Source organism: Sinocyclocheilus anshuiensis, unplaced genomic scaffold (assembly GCF_001515605.1).
Source record: "Sinocyclocheilus anshuiensis isolate Anshui unplaced genomic scaffold, SAMN03320099.WGS_v1.1 scaffold117, whole genome shotgun sequence".
NCBI classification, from domain to species: domain Eukaryota; kingdom Metazoa; phylum Chordata; class Actinopteri; order Cypriniformes; family Cyprinidae; genus Sinocyclocheilus; species Sinocyclocheilus anshuiensis.
Window position 1 is genome coordinate 386146 of NW_015536624.1, and position 17582 is coordinate 403727.

A 17582-nucleotide genomic window follows, 5' to 3' on the forward strand; every position below is an offset into this window, starting at 1 on the left:
CCTGTAGGCATGCTTTTTCAGAGCAGTCTTTACGTGTGAGATTGTCGCTCTCACCACACCCCGTATGAGTGAAGCCTGCAGTGATTTCACCATCCTGATCATGTGATTCGTGGCATTAAAAAAACAACCAACCCTGAGAATCAAACCAATATTTCAATTGTTCTGGTTTTTACAGATGCTCTTCTCGCGGATTTGGAGTCCACAACCTCCCACATTTCCAAACAAGCTGTTTTTCTGCCAGAAGAGACGCCATATTCCTACCCCACAGGAAGTGACTCATATCAGGACGTGTCCTCCCCACCTCGAGTAGCCTCTCCTCCTGCTCAAACACTGAATGGATCTTGGGTAGAAAAGCCAGAATCGAAGCACTCATCAACCCAGGTAAAAAGCACCATTACTTCCTGTAGGGTTTCTTTATTCCCCAGAGCTGTCTGCTGGTCTTTATATGAGTCCTGCTCAGTTATCCTTTAACCTTATGACAAATACCAGAAGCCGGCCTGTTCCACTTTCTGTTGTGCCCTCGAGCAAAGCACTTCATCTCCAGTTGCTCCAGAGACTTGTGCCATTAAGCAGGTTCAACATATTCAAGGTTTCTCGAATGGGGCCATATTATACATCTTTGTGGCATCTAAGTTCACTTACAATGTTAGTCGAGCTTTCTTGGACTAAAAACAGTCATAATTTAGTTTTTCACAACCATTTTCCACTCTCAGTGATGGAGAGAATTTCGTCGAATTTAAAATAAAAATCCACATTCGAATGCAAAAACGTTGCATTCGAATTTTAGGTGTGCGTTAAGGAGACAGCCTTATCAGGTTTTTGTCAGCCTATCCAGTTGAAGCCACTGGATGCAGCGCTGCTGCGTTGTTCATTACAAATATTGCGGGAAAAGAGAACATCAATGCGGAGAAGATCTTGTTTACATCAAAACTGAAACCAAGCTGTTCACACGGAACACATATTTCGCGCATTTTCTAGAGGGACATCTATCACCGTTGCACTCGTGTCTCGCACAAAAGAGCCGCATGTTTAGAAAGCCATGTAAAATTAATGCAAGTTCAACTTTGAAAAAAACAAAAAAAAATTTGAGACTTTATGCTTTTGCTTTGAATAAACGTGCATTAGTAATATTTTGCTCGATGCGCCCTCTTGTGGCCTCAGGAGAGAAGCCAAAAGCTTTTCTTCACCGTAACTTGTTTTGAAATTATACATTTTAAATTCGAATATAATTCGAATTTTGATAATATTTAAGTACAAAATTCAAGTTTTTCAGCCATTTTGACAGCCCTAGAGAGAATTAATCTGACTGTTTTTGCGGCTGCACCTTTAAGATGGTTCGATTAGGTGCTCTGAGGAAGGCTGTTTGAAGCCGTAATGCACTGGCCAACAGTTTTATAATTAAATAGCCCAGTTTATTATATGCTTTTTTTCAACTTTTAGGTATGTGACTGCTTTGGAGTATTATATTGTTCAATTTGATTTGAATTATGTCTGTTATAATTAACACATCAGGGTGGGTTAAGTTGCTCAATATTGAAAATGCATTGATATGTGAATATAGGTGGTCATATTTTAATGTGTTTGTAGCTTAGTTTCTTTAAATATTCTGTGAAAGACATCAGGTGCTTTTGATAGCTGTCACACTGAATACATTTGGGTGTTTAAGTGTATGTTTTTGGCTCTATGGGATTACAGGAATTATTTAAAGGCATAGTTCACCCCAAAATAAATGTTCTGTCATTACATATCAGTCCCACCAGGATTTCGCTTTTGGTGACTTTTTGCAATCAACATGACTGTTGATTTTGTGGCTGTAATTTCCAGAATTTTGTGGAAATTTTGCTGTTATTTCTATTATTCTGATACCACGTTTACCATATTACATGTGACTCTAGATGCACAATAGTCATGCATGACAGGGAAAAAAAATGCAGAAAGCTTTAGTTCTTTTTTTGTGGCTTATTGCATTTAACAAATCTTTATGAACATTAAAGCACTGCCCATGCTTTTTCTCATTCATGCATGTTTCTTTATCAGACTAGCATGTAGAAGTAGTACTGTGCTTTTAGCAATTATTTTGTGGTTAAATGGCAAATTATGCAGTACCGCAAAAAAATGCATTGTGTTCCATGTTCCAAAAAGTGGATGGACTGATATGTTGATCCTCATGCAAAAAATAAAAAAAAGTTTTCCCTCATGTTAACCCTCATGTAATTCCAAACTTTTATGCTGTTGTTTTTGTCATGGCACACAAAAGGTGAAATTTTCATCCAACCCTTGTTACACAAAGTTAAAAAAATTAATCCATTAATATTTGGGTCTACATAAAGCGGTGCTTTGAGACCCCAGATGTACAGTATCATAGCTTTTTTTTTTTCATAATGTTTACCCATGTTGGCTATTTCTGCTCTTGTCAAAGTGCTTAGTAAAAGTAAAGCAACTTTATTTTTTTCTTTCCTCAAGTCTTTCAGCTCAGCTCCGAAAAGCACCAGTCCTCGTGTGTCACAGTCTGAAGAAGAGCACGTCTATAGTTTCCCTAACAAGCAGAAGACTACTGACTCCCCCGCCGCCGTCATGAGCTCATTACTGGGCAGTAACCTGTCAGAGCTGGACCGTCTGCTGCTGGAGCTCAACGCTGTACAGCACAGCACACCCGCCTTCCCTACTGAAGGTGAGCGCTTCAAACCTCAGGGTTAATGGGTTGTTAAAGCTCTACAAACATCACGTGCGCATTATTGAGAGTATATCAAATCCAATAGATGTTTTTCCATTTGGTGTTTCATAGAGACCTACCCACCCAAACCAGCCAGCAATGCCCAGCGCTATGTCCCAGAAAACGGCGTCTCATCAGTAGTGAAAGCACCTCCTCCTAAGATAGAGAAACCCAAACGCAATGCACCCGGACGGGGGATAGAAGATGTCAGACCCAGTGTGGAGAACCTGCTTAATGAGTTGGAGAGCTCCGTGCCGGCCCCTGCGTAAGCTTGCACACTTCTGAAAATATATATATATATTTTTTTTATAGTTAAGATTTTTTTTTCATGTTTTTAAAAAGAAGTCTATTTTGCTCACCAAGGCTGCATTTATATAAATGCACTTAACTTAAATATAGTTTATTTCTGTGATGCAAAGCTACATTTTCAGCATCATTACTCCAGTCTTCAGTGTCACATGATCCTTCAGAAATCATGCTAATATGCTGATTTGCTGCTCAGTTATTATCAGTTATTATTGGTGCTCAATTATTAATAATGATTCTTAATATTATCAGTTACTAACAATTATTAACAAAAAATGTTTTCAACACTGACAATAATAAATGTTTCTTATTTATCAATAATCAGAATATTAGAATGATTTCTGAAGAATCATGTGACACTGAAGACTTGAGTCATGATGCAGAAAATTCAGCTTTGATCACAGGAATAAATTACATTTTAAAATATATTCAAATAGAAAAGTTAAATTAATATTTAATAATTAAAAATAATATTTCACGTTACTGTTTTTATTGTATTTTTTATCAAATAAATGCACCTTTGATGAGCATAAGAGACCTTTTAAAAAAAAAAAGAGTATATTTTATTAATATTTAAAATTTTTATTTTGTAATTGTAATATTTTATATTTGTTTTACCACTTTTAATGAGTAGAAATATTCTTTAAAATATTATTTTAATATTTCTGTCATAACTTCAGAAAATTGAATGATGTTTAAATTAAAAAAAAAATGTAAAAAAATCTTAGTTTATTTTTTAGTTTAAAGTAGACTTTGAAACCCAGATTTTCATTGTGGTCTTTTGGACTTCACTTTAGTAAACACTGATATTTAAATGAGCTAAAAAGTTGTGAACAAGTGAAAACTTTACTAGGTTCCCTATCTGTGATCTAGACCTTTTCTTATATCTCATTTTTAATTTTGTGACATTAATAGACCCGCCCCTGCAGTGCCAGTGGTTCCTGAGTTGAGAGAAGTTCAGGAGGAGACCCCCTGCCAGCAGCAGGCCAGAATCTCCGCCTCCTCAGCGACACGAGAACTCGACGAACTCATGGCCTCACTGTCTGACTTTAAAGTTCAGAGCAATGTAAGTCTTGGAGACAGAGAGAAAAATTACATTGTTATTTTTCTTGTTTCCTTCAAACAATCTCCCTAAACAGTAATCCATTGCGTTGCCACACAATAGAAAATTAGCCTAAAAAAAAATATATATATATATATATATATATATATATGTATATATTTTTTAAAAGCCATTCTGATGGAATCTTTTAAAGCAATAAGCCCCGTGAAGCCATGGTTTACAGTGAATTTATAACAGCTAAGGGGGTTCTAAGGGGTAACAACGCCCCTTAGCTGTTATAAATTCACTGTAAACCACGGCTTCACGGGGCTTATTGCTTTTATAAAACGGTTATTCCATATACGTAGTAAGGTTTCACAGAATAAAACAGAGCAAATAAAGTGTAATGATATAAATAAAAACAGTATTCTTCCACCAAACAATGTAGTTCCTCAGACACAGTTGTCGTTCCAACAATTGGTTGCTGAGCAACACACAGAAGTAAACAAAGGTGTGTGTTTGTAGAGTAATTTACAACAGCTTCGAACGCGGCTCAGCCAATCAGAATCAAGGACGGGACTATCCATTTTATAATGTGTGTTTGGAATAGACAATAAGTGTTTAATTAGCAAAATTATTTTGTAGTGCTTATGTAATTCTTATTGGCAAATAATCTGCCTTAAAGCTTTACAAGGGCAGTTTTAATGAGTTGTCATTGGATTTTGCATTTGTAGGGGGTATCCGCTGTTGTGATTTATCATGCATGTCTGTGAGTGCTGATAATGATAATCAGATAGTAAACAGTAGATTATTATCATTCAATGCCTTTAAAATGAATAAGGGGTGTATATGCCTGTATGAAGGGCATGCTCTCATGGGTCCATTAGGAAGGTCTTGTTAGCATTTCTATCTTGGATGTGAGCCACACTGCGGTCGAAAAGAGAGAATCTGGAATGCTGTGGTTGTGGTGTCATGTTATATCTGGGAATTCTGGTGATTATATTTGCCTTCATGTTGGTAAACCAACTTATATTTTGTTACATTGACTAAATAAGCCAAACATGTTGAGATATAATGCATTACATTAGGCCACTGGTTTTTATGTAAAGTTTTCGTATTTTAGAGTAAGATAATGAATCGGACTGAATGTTGTCACATTGCCTCCTCATTTTGCATGTCATTCCTTCATGTTTCTACTCAAATGCGTTCCTCCCTTTCTTTTTATTGTTGTTGTCTTGCTGTTGGTTGTCTAGTCTGGCTCTCTGTCAGTTAAGGAGGACTCATTATCCACTAAAGGGTCTGAACTTCCCAATCTTGTGGTGACAGAGAACCTCACAGTCCCTTCAATCCCAGAAGCAGAGGTATCTGACCGCAGCGTTCCTCCCCAGCCTTCCCCAAATTGCGCACCACTTTTACAGGAACTCCACATTGTTGAGGAATCGACAACTGTTGCTCCAGTGTCCAAATCCATGGTGCTTTGCACTTCCTCCAAGACCCATTCAGATAAACTCCTGGTAGTTTCTAGCACAAAGAGTCCAGCCCCTGAGTCTCATTTATCACCTGAACCATCTGCAAAAACCTCAAGCCCTCCGGCATTAAGTTTACACAAATGTGAAGTCAGTTCGCCAAAGACCGTAGATCCGAAAATCTCAAATCCTGTTTCGGTCACCAAAAATAGTCCACCTGTGGTACCAAAGGCCTCCTCACCATTTATAACTCCAAGGATATCTAAAAGCCCCAGTCCTCCACAGGTTATCAAGAGCTCAAATCGAATTGTCGATGTGAAAAGTCCTAGTCCTGTAACAACTGCTAAAACCTCTAGTCCAGTTGTGGTAAGAAAGAGCCCAAGCCCCGTTACAGCTGTTAGAGCAACCAAAAGTCCAATCCCTGGAGTCCTTGCCAAGAGCCCAAGTCCCGAGCCAGGGATTACTAGCAAGAGTCCGGTGCCAACTACCATTACACTGCCCGCTCCTCCAGTTTCAACCCTAACATTAACTCCGAAGCCTTCCAAAGAGAAACCTGAGAGCTTTGAACCGGGCATATTGGGATTAAGTCTTCCTTGCCCCAAGCCTCTTCTTGAGGAAGCTCTGGAGAAGCTGTTGACGTCCAGTCTTTCTCAACCAGAGCCGGTGAAACTGGGTGAAGGAGCTCCTGCCTCATTAGAGGTGAATGATGATGTTCTGGCACATCTTCATCAATCGACACCACCAGGTGGCTTTAAAGATGTCACTTGGATGGACCCCACATCATTCCCTGGGGCGTCAGATGTTTCGCTGGACCTTCCACTTCTCCAGCCATCAGCGGTTGAAAGGCTCTCCACTTCTGGACAAGTATGAGGCGCACCGACTCTGTCAGACTGTCTCCAATTTGCAACCCTAAATTTAGCGAGCATGGGCGAGAAGCATGCTGAACCACGTACGGCTGTTTATGCTTTCTCAAATAAATGGGCCTGATCCTTGGGCCAAGGGGCCTGTTGATACCCAATCTGAACCTTTCCATCCTGCTCGGATAGAAGCACCCACCATTAGCAAGTTAAATATGCCTCTCAAAAACCTGATACGCATGTGCAGACATCACTTAGTGCTCCTAAAATTGGAAGGATTGCCATTTAATTAGGTTTCTGATGCATTGCTTTGCATCACGTGTTTTTGGAAAGGTGGAGAATTGAGGAATCCAAAATATGTCTGGTGCATGAAATGGATAAGATTCTGTGGAAGGAGTCTTTGCGATGTTCAAATGCATGCCCTGACGCGCTTCCTCAATGAGGTGTATGGCGCTAAATGGACAACAAGGCTAGGCTTGCTTGTTTCTTTGCAGTTCTGTAGTGGAGTTTCATTGTGCAATTGCATTCCATCTTCACTTCTTTGCCATTTCTTCAGGGCACTTGATGCAGGAGATGTTCTGCAAAGTGGTCATTTACTGATTCCATAGTCTGATGGTTTTGCATGATGCAAAATAATTGTTTGCAGTTGCTAAAGGTGATGTGTGAAGTCTAAGGATATGACAGATATGCATCATTTTCTCAATGCATTAAAATCATGTAGATTCATATGCATTGATCTTGAAATCTAACCTTTAAATCATATATTGCTTGTGTTTGCTAGTTACAAAAAACATTTATTGCAATTAGTTTAAATAATGTACAATATCTGGGCAAAATCTGTTGCATCTGAACTTATCTAAACGTTTTCTGAACTGCTTTGAGTTTTCCAAGTAACTGGTACGATTATAGTCTAAAGTAGCGATACATCTGCGATTATGAACGCGATATTGCATAGCTTGTCAGTGATCTACGGCTCTGTGTATTAAATGCTGCTCCATCTGAAAGCACATGATGGAGATTTACTACTAATCACAGAACCTGCTTTACTGACGAGATGCGCATGACATTCGCATGCGATTTATCGTGCAGCCCTCGTTTTGAATCAAATTTTAAATATAAATGCATTGAATTAAATGATTTTAGTTGCAATGTCAACTGAACTAAGAGGTTAAAATTGACAGTTTGCTTTGTCAGTTTTGCTATGCATTGTTTTTGGCACGTTGTGTTTGTTTCACGGTCATTATACATGTTCTTGCATTATTTCAGATTGTTTGTAGAAGGTTAGAGATGTTTCTGCTGTGTCATGAAGAGGATGTTTGAAGCTATGCAATGCATTGTCCCAAACCAGATCAGTGTGAGGTTGCTTTCCAGAGCCGTTTGAAAGCATTGCATGTTCTAAATTTTAAAGTGGTCAGGTCACTTCATTAATGCTGCCTCTCCGCAGCTTAAATCGGTCATCAGACGCACAAAGGAAACGTCCAACGTTCACCCGATGTTTCGTGATGGCCACATGCGCAAAAAAATGGGCCCGCTAATTCTCAACAAGAGCAACTCGCAGGATCTACTCATTGAAGAGCTGCAAGGGAAACTGGGAATCGGTCGCACTGAGCGGCCACGAAAACAGCCAGATGATTGGCTTACGGAAGGGGTCATTGTCTGTTCCAACCCACAGCGCTTAAGAGAGGAAGGTGGCGCATCACCAACGGTTGATAAGGTAGTGCAAGTCACAAGATTAATGGTGGAACTCACAAAAAGCTAGCAAAACAACATTTCTTATATTGTTTTTTATAAACATTTTCAAATAGAGAGCAACAACGCCCACCAGAGGTTCCTGGTGGGTATTTTTCCATTCATTTTTTCCATAGGGATTTTTAAAAAGTCTTTTTTAAGCACTATAAGCCAAACCATCCAGAAACGAGGAAAATCACAATGTTACTAACTTTTGAAGCAAAAAGTATTTGAAAATGGAGTAAAAAGGCAAAGGTACAAGACTGTGTACTTAACGGATTTATTGATGGAAAGTAATATATGATTTATATTTTAAGTTTATAGCAGAATATGAATGTATACACAGATATTTAAGTATTTTGAGAGCATATCAAGTCAGGCAGTGCTTAATTAATAATTCTGCTGTTTAACACAATTGTTTAAAATAAGTCGAAATAATGCCGACTGATGGCTTCAACAAATCATATACCTTCGATTTTACAACCTTAGAGCTCACAACAGATCTGTATTTAAAAGTTACGATAATAAAGTTATCTTTAAAAAAAAATTCCCTATGTAGAAAATGAATGGGATTTTTACTTCCAGAACCCATTTTTTGCCCTTTATTCTGCATTTTGTGCTCCTTTCACTTCCTGCTACGTGTTTCATGTTTCTTTGTCCATCAGATCATCATTCCTCCAGACTCGCCCAGTCCTCCGAAAAAAGTCCTAACCCATCCTTTCCCAAAAAAGCCAGACCCTGTGATACTGATGCCCGCTCCTCTCCCCCCACCACCTCCACCCCCTAGGGAGCTCTCTCCTCCTCCACCTCCTCTACCTCCTCCTCCTCCCGCTCCTCCAGTTCCAACTCCATCTCCACCTAAAGACCCCACCCCTCCACCATCCCCTCCTCCCAAACCTGTGACCCCGCCCCCTCCACCAAAGGTTTTAGCGTCTGTTGGCTGCCAAACGGAATATGAACCTGTTTTTCCACCGGTACAGGCACGAACTTGCTCTCTGTGTTTATCTGCATCTGATCAGAGCTTGCCTCTATATCTTCAGGGTTCCCACAGTCATTGAAAATGGGGAAATATGAGGGAATTTGTAAGGCCTGGCAAAGTCTAAATGGAAATGAATAAAAAGTCATAGGAAACTGGTTGTATATTGGGTTTGTGTAGAGGAAAAGTTACTCACAAGCCATAGTGAATCATTCTGAGAGTGGATTATTTTCTATGAATCTCTTGGACTGGTTCACAATTCAGTTTCTTTAGTGAATCATTCGGAATTTATAGTAAATGTAGATATAGTGAATGTGGATAATAAAATGACTGGAATGGTGATTTTGAAAATACATTGGTCAGATAGTGTGGGAACCCTCTGCCTTGTTTCTATCCATTCTTTCATGGTTTCTAGCATGTTGCATACAAAGCACATGCTGTTGTGTGTTTGACCTCCAAACAGCGTTTGCACTAGGAGTGTCTCGGCATTTATTAAATAGTTTGCTGGTGCCAACATGTCCCATGAAGACAGTCTGTCCTTGTGTTTTCCCCTTGTAGATTCCTGGTACATGAACAAATTATGTTGCAAATGAAGTGCTAGTGACCACAGAAAAGGCTGTTGATCTGTACAGTTGTCTTTTAAAACTAAGTTTGTAACCATCTATGCTTCTAAGTTCTTCTTGTTTTGGCAGGTTTTTGGCTCTAAAGCAAAGCAAAGTTTTTAAGTCTGCCGGAATTGTGTAAATGTAAGAATATGCTGCAGAATGAACTGCAAGTCAGAAGTCAGGCTGTGTGGAAGTGCTTCAAGAGTAGCTTGTTTAAGTGTGAGTTCATATGCAGAAATAACAGAGGATGTGTGGGTTGCTATTTTTGCTTTCTAAAGAATGTTTCTGTGTCACGGTTATTTGAATTGGGAGAACAGAGATGGGGTTACCAGGCCTTTTTGACCCATAACCTCACTCAGTTTGTCATCTGATTATGTCTTTAACACCTTCTCGATCCTGATGCATTTAGGGATGGTTATACAGAGAGTGTGAGACTGGTTTCCTTAGATTAATATTAATAAAAAAAGACCTTATTCAAAAGCCTTACTATTTATGTGAAATGAACTGACATTTAACATTGCAAATGTTGCATAAAATCTAACCAGACTGGCTGTTTGCTCTAAAGGCTGTGAAATAATAAGACAAATGCTGCAGTAAACATTTCCATTACATGCATTGCTATGGCTAATTACAATTGATTCCACATAAGTGATTCAGTGTTTCAGCGAAGTTGAGAACTACTTGTGCTTCTTTAAGTGCATGCGGCGGTTGTTTAATAACCACTATCATCCTGCAATGTATTGACTAATAAATTGTGCAATTAAATGTGTGCAGTTCAGTAGCTCTTGATGTACATGCTGAATCTTTATTGGAAGTTGGAAAAGACCTTTTCACATGTTGATGGTCATTTTTGATTTCCCGGTATAATGGTGCAAAGTTGATCATCAGTTTTGGGGCATGAATAAATCTCTGAACCACTACACCGTTCATTGGGGGACATTTAACACATTGGGGGTGTTCTCTGTGGAATGTATCATTTTAAACCCTGCAAATGTTTAGGCCTGAATTATCAGCATTGTGGCATTGATCAAGATTGACCTGGTAAAAAGTCTACCAAAAGATGCTTTGGAAGAATGCATCTGCTGAGCGACTAATTGGTAGTCATTAGTAATGTGTACCAAGGAGAAAGCAAAACTGCTTATTTTGTGTTGGGATTTGCGTCCACATTTTCTTTGCTTAATGAAGCAGTCTTTAAAATGTGAAAATTCTTTCCTTTTTCCTGTAGATTATGGCTCAGGGCAAGAGTTCCCCCACCAGCGTTCCAAAGCAGGGGAATAAACTGGATAACATGTTGGGCAGCCTGCAGTCAGACCTCAACCGGCTGGGTGTCCAGACTGTCGCCAAAGGCGTTTGTGGAGCCTGCAAGAAACCCATCGCTGGCCAGGTAAGAAATCCCTTGAAGAACTCATTTACTGCCCAAATCGTTATCCAAGCCTATATTGCTTTTGGATTTTTAGGATATTGTGCTCTAGAGTTGATGCTCTGTTCCAAAACAAACCAAAAAGGCCACCAAAGTGTCTGTTTTACATGTCAGTGTAGACAGTTTTTTTTTTTTTTAATTAAGAAGTAAATTTATTTTATTGTCATAAATCTGAAAAAACTACTATTAATAATAATATTGTATTTATAATATGTATTTGAAAGTCTCCTATGCTCACCAAGGCTGCAGTTATTTATTATAAAATTGTGAAATATTATTGCAATTTGAAATCACGGTTTTCTATTTAAGTGTTTTAAAATGTAATTTATTCCTGTGATCAAAGCTGAATTTTCAGCATCATTACTCCAGTCTTCAGTGTCACATGATCTTCAGAAATCATTCTAATATGCTGATTTGCTGCTCAAGAAACATTTCTGATTATTATCAATGTTGAAAACACTTGTGCTGGTTCATATCTTTTTTTGTAAGGACAATAAAAAAATAAAAAAAAGATATTGTATTTAGCAAGGATGCAATAATTGATCAAAAGTGATATTTATAATGTTACAAAAGATTTCTATTTCAAATAAATGCTGTGATTTTGAACTTTGTACTAGTCAAAGAATGCTGAATAAATAAATATATCACCGTTTCCACACAGGAGAAATTAAATTTTAACATATGTTAAAATAGAAAACAGTTATTTTAAGTTTTAGTAATATTTCACAATATTACATATTACTGTTTGTACTGTATTTTGATCAAATAAATGCAACCTTAGTGAGCTTAAGAGACTTCTTTCAAAAACATTACAAAATCTTAATTTCATACGGTAGTATGAATATGCATTTACGGATGTTGTAATCTTAAAGTTTTAGCTTGTAGGCTTAAACGAGTTTCTGAGCCACTGATATTCAGTTATGTCTTTTGTTGTTTACTTCTTAAAGTAAAATCATACACTTCCATCCTCATTTTCTTTGATTCATTCAGGTGGTGACAGCAATGGGGCGGACGTGGCATCCGGAACATTTCGTGTGTACTCACTGTCAGGAGGAAATCGGCTCCAAAAACTTCTTTGAGCGAGACGGCCAGCCGTACTGTGAAAAGGACTACCACAGCCTCTTCTCTCCACGCTGTTACTACTGCAACGGACCCATTCTGGACGTAAGGATTCTGCTTCCTATCAGCACCTTAAGCGGTCACAGACGGGGCATTCACGGACATGTGTGTTAGCGTCTCATGTGTCACCACCCAGTCGAGATAGTGCTTACTATAGCCGGCCACACTTTACCTCTGGCTTCAGATTTCCTGTAAACATAAACAGTCACTTAAAGACACTCTAAATAGGTTCTTTGCGGTAGAACTCAACACAGAGAGAGTCTGCTGAGAATGTAAATGCATAAGAAAAAAAAAGCTTAAATCTCTTTTAAGGCTCTAAAGTCATTTTAAAGCAATACATCTTTAGTAAAAATGACTAAACATCCTTAAAATAAGATACATTTACAAAAGTGTCTACCACAGCATAATACAAAAGCAGCATAGTATGGCTGCATGCAAAAACATACAGAGCAACCAGTGTAGTCTGATTCACTAATGATTCTAATGAGATTCATGAACACGAGTTATATGATTGAATCAGTTACGAGTTAACATCTGAATCGCTCACTGACTGGAGACATAAATGCACATTAGCACAATATTTACATATAGTACGCAAACAAAAAAAAATTATAAAATGAAAAAGGCAATAAACAACAAGTCATGAGGTTTTGTATTTGCTGGCTGGATGCAAAAACATATAGTGCAACCAGTGTAGTCTGTTCAGTAACAAATGATTCTTATGAGAAGATTCTTTTAATGAGTCAGTTCTAAAGATTCATAATCACAGAACTTATTGGAATGAATCAGTCATGAATTAACATTTGACTCATTTGACTGGATGTTTATATGATAACAGATAAACATACACATTAACACAAAACAAATAACAGAAACTAAATGAATATGTTATGTTGAAAATTTGTATTTCGTTTAGCATGTAGTTAGAATTGGGGTAGTTTATATTGCTAAAACAATTATGTAGGAAATAAATGATTTACACTTTTGTTTCTGTAGGTTGGCACATGAAATGAACACTATTGCCTGTAATTAGTAATAATAGTCTTATTCTTTGTTTTTCTTGCATTCTTTCGAATGAAATTGTGCTTTCTGTACTTTCACCATCATTTCATTGTAACGAATCGCTTTTACTTCCTCCTGCAGAGAGTGGTGACCGCATTAGACAGGACTTGGCATCCGGAGCATTTCTTTTGTGCCCAGTGCGGGTCATTCTTTGGGCCTGAGGGTAAGCAGCTTCCACTCCTCTCAACCTCTTTTCTTCTCTTTAGCTGATGTTTGCTTTTTTTACCAGCTTATTTTCTTTAATATGGTTTTAAGCCTTTGGCAACCTTTTTTGCCCTCTTTCTGTCATTGTTCTGCAGGCTTCCATGAGAAGGAGGGAAAGGCGTACTGTAGGAAGGACTACTTCGACATGTTTGCCCCCAAATGTGGCGGCTGTGCTCGTGCCATCCTGGAGAACTATATTTCGGCCCTTAACGCTCTTTGGCACCCTGAGTGTTTTGTCTGCAGGGTCAGTATATGTGTGTGTGTGTTTGTGGGTGTCTGTACTGATATATCAGCCAATTAATAGGCCAATATTTTGCTTGGACCTGTTTTTATTTTATTTTTTAATGTTATTTTTATGCATTCAATTTTTTTTGTGTGTTTTTAAAATGTATTGAGCACGTTACATTTGATTATATTCATTATATTTCATGACATTTTATTGCATATATTACAGTTATTACATGTTATTAAATTGATTTAATTTAGCAGTGTTTCTGAAACAAAATATTGGCCTATTGATATATTATACTAAATAATTTTATTTAATAAATATCAGAGTATATATACAGTACAGTCAGGGTGTATATATTTATCAATCTGAAGACTGTAATATTCAATGTATTTTTATAAACCACATTTAAATATTCTGTATTTTTTGTATTTTATAATTATTTACTTATACAATTGTATATTTAGGATTTATACATTTAATGAGATTATTATGTTATATTATTGTCAGGATTTACATTTCATTAAATGTATTACATTTTATTCAGTTTATTTATTTAATTCAGCAGGGTTGCTGACATCATATATTGGCCTATTAATATATTATTCTAATTCATATTTATATATTTAGGATTTATAATTGTATTGAAATTGTTATATTGTTGTCAAGATTATATTTTAGATTATTTATTATTTAACTTATTTATTTAATTCAGCAGGGTTGCTGGCAATAAATATTTGTCTATTAATGTAGTATACTAAATAATTCATAAAATCTGCAATAGCATAGTGTGTATAGTTGTAAATCGGATGATTATAATAATGAATGGTGTATATTAACAAATTTAATTTGATACATTCTGAAATTAAATTTTTAGATATGTAAATATTCTGATTTTATAATTAATCATTTTGGGGTTTTTCCCCAATATTTTTAACAAAATATTTCAGATATGAATTCATATAGACATGTTTTCAATCATCAGCCGTGCTGCTTTCTAGACATGGTTTTGGAAAATTTGTGGTGTTTATGTTGCTATCTTGGCGTTTCGGATGCATGCACATTTCAATATCAGATGTTTCTGAATCTTTTTATTGTAGCATTATTTGAATCATTCATGCATAACTGACTGATTCCTGCATTTTCTCTCTGTCCTCCACAGGAGTGTTTCACTCCGTTTGTGAACGGCAGTTTCTTCGAGCATGAAGGGCAGCCATACTGTGAGGCTCATTACCACGAGCACCGCGGCTCCCTCTGCTCCGGCTGTCAGAAACCCATTACCGGCCGCTGCATCACCGCCATGGGCAAGAAGTTTCACCCCGAGCATTTCGTCTGCGCCTTCTGCCTTAAACAGCTGAACAAAGGCACATTCAAAGAGCAGAACGACAAACCCTACTGCCAAAGCTGCTTTGTCAAGCTCTTCAGCTAGAGTCTGATAGTGTTGAGGGGTGTGTGTTTGAACACACACGCCAATATCCAAAGTCCCAAGGGTCGAGTTTTACAGTTCGTCACAGTGTCATCTTGTGGCGATAGTGAGCATTACACCAGCCTGTTCCTGTGCCAAAGCACTTTTAGACAAGTGTAGATCTTCAGGGAGGCTATTACGATTTTTAACAGCCTTTTTAAAACGCTTCCCCTGGATCTAGAGACTAAATTATGGTCCTTGAGCTATTTTAGATATTATCGACTGCATCGGACAAATCAAGATCTATTTTTGTACTTGTTACACACACACACACTGAGCTTAACTTGAACATACGTATGCACACTTCTGTTTGCACATTTCAGGCATCTCTTTGCTGCTTTCTGGTATAACAACACTGTTATTTTATTTCGCTTCTTTTCTCCATCGGCCACATCAGGTTTTTCTTAAAGGTGCAATAACAGCTTGGCATCATCAAAATCTCAATGCCATATTCTGTATATTTTTCTAATTTTTGGTACTCCGAGTTTGCTCAGCGCTGATTTTATTGTGCATGTATTTCTCTGTCTGATCACTTTATAAAGTGTGCTCTTTTTTTTTTGTTGTTGCTTTTTTTGTTGCTTTTTTTGTTGACGATTGTTTGTATTTTTATATGCATGGGTGGTTTCTGTTTTTCTGGATGGCTGGAGTGGTTTGAGCTTCCATCCTTATGCCTTTATGAGAGTTTAACTGTAGAAACAACTCACTTCTGCTGTTATAATACATATTTTTTTCTTATAAAACGCCGCCTTAAAGATAACAGTTCGGGCCCAGATGCCTGTTTCGTTGAGTATGTGGCGTTCCACAATGTGCCTATTGCCACCAGGCATGTTTTGCGATTTACTTACAATGATTTTTGTCTTAATTTCTTGTATGCAATGAGTTTGTGATGCACATTTCCCCCCTATTTCAATTCATCCGATTTCCTACTGTATGCAAGTAAATATATTAAAATCTTGCGGATTATCAGTGATTGCAACAACTTTACTCAACTTTCGTTTTTTTCATAATTTAAAGATTTTCTTTTTCAAGGTGATGTCATATTTTATTCTACATTGACTGATGACATGCACATTGTATTTAAAACTTGGGGTCTAAATGGACTGTACAAGACATTGAATAAATACCAGGATCTGAATGACTGATTTATGCGTCGTTGATTTATTTGCATTGAAATCCCATTAACAGCTGACAAAATTTTATATTTTCTATCTGTTTTATGTTCATTTTGTATAAATTACATTCCCAAGAAATACATGGACTGATGAAGTGTATACCTTGGATAAGTCACCCTGGATAAAAGCATCTGCTGAATGCATATATGTAAATGTTTATATTGTCCACCGTCCACTAAAATAATCAGAATGACATTTTATAGTATTTTAAAAAAAACATTCATTCATGAATAAATTTCAAACTTGAAGAGCATCTGGCTGTTACACTAATCTGTCTCTTTAGCGCCACCATATGATTTAATTTAAAGCCCTATGCTACTATATGCATTCAATATTATGTCTGAGCTCAGGCCTGTGGTCATAAGAATTAATAAAAAATCACTTAAATATATCGCACAATAAAACTACAGATTTTGACCATTTGTGTCACTGTTCAGTACCTGTTGAAAAAACCAGCATATGCTGGTTTTTTCAACAGGTACATATCATAATCTAAAATGCACTTTCAGCAGCTGAGACTGGCAGAACATGGAAAAGTCAGCAAATTATTGCAGAATAGCCTACTTTTTTGTTGTTGATTTGGCAAGATGTAACATGAGGTAACTAAACTGCAGTTACTTTTTGAGTTCTCTTCCAGTAAATGCAATAGCGAGGTCAATGAACTCCTTATATTTCCTAACTAAATCTTCTGAAACAACTGAAGCTAAAATCACTTGTATTGCTTAAAAGACTGGACACTACATTATTCATTATTATGCTTAGAATAATAGTGAACTAGTAAGCTGTAAAATAAACACTTATCATTTAATTCAATTGCCAGTTAGGCTAGTGTTTAAACCGCGCCCTTGGCTAGCAACGCGTTCATTGCTGACAGGAATGGCGCGAGTTTCTCAGGTGAGTCCCTTCACGACAAATCATATCAATTTCTTTTCAAAAATTATTAAGTAACTTGATTAATAACACAAATTTAGATGGAGGTTACCTACAGTTAAGCTGGAAAAATGAACGATAACGATGTTGATGTAACATTTATTTGGCATTAATCGCGTTGCTCTCAAAACCAAACGTTAGCCTATGCAGTACAACAAAAAAAATTCATATCAAATTGAAGTTTTCGTCTGTTTTTAAGGCAAATGAAAAACCTATATTGCAACGGAATTTGTGGTTAGTTGACCTGACATGTTTTAATGAAAAAAGATAAAGGGATACCCTGTTGAA

At 37.2% G+C, this 17582-nt stretch overlaps 1 protein-coding gene across 1 annotated transcript in view; it reads left to right on the forward strand.

Annotated features, from left to right (window-relative positions):
- Window positions 1–16334, forward strand: part of LOC107704055 (paxillin-like) — a 41213-nt gene extending 24879 nt beyond the window's left edge. Inside the window, exons 2-10 of the mRNA XM_016506900.1 lie at window positions 176–381; window positions 2464–2671; window positions 2786–2978; window positions 3935–4085; window positions 10919–11077; window positions 12104–12277; window positions 13376–13457; window positions 13594–13742; window positions 14890–16334. Coding sequence (XP_016362386.1) covers window positions 176–381; window positions 2464–2671; window positions 2786–2978; window positions 3935–4085; window positions 10919–11077; window positions 12104–12277; window positions 13376–13457; window positions 13594–13742; window positions 14890–15156 — 1589 coding nt within the window. The 3' untranslated portion in view covers window positions 15157–16334. The remainder of the gene's footprint in view (window positions 1–175; window positions 382–2463; window positions 2672–2785; window positions 2979–3934; window positions 4086–10918; window positions 11078–12103; window positions 12278–13375; window positions 13458–13593; window positions 13743–14889) is intronic.
- Window positions 16335–17582: the final 1248 nt, after the last annotated feature.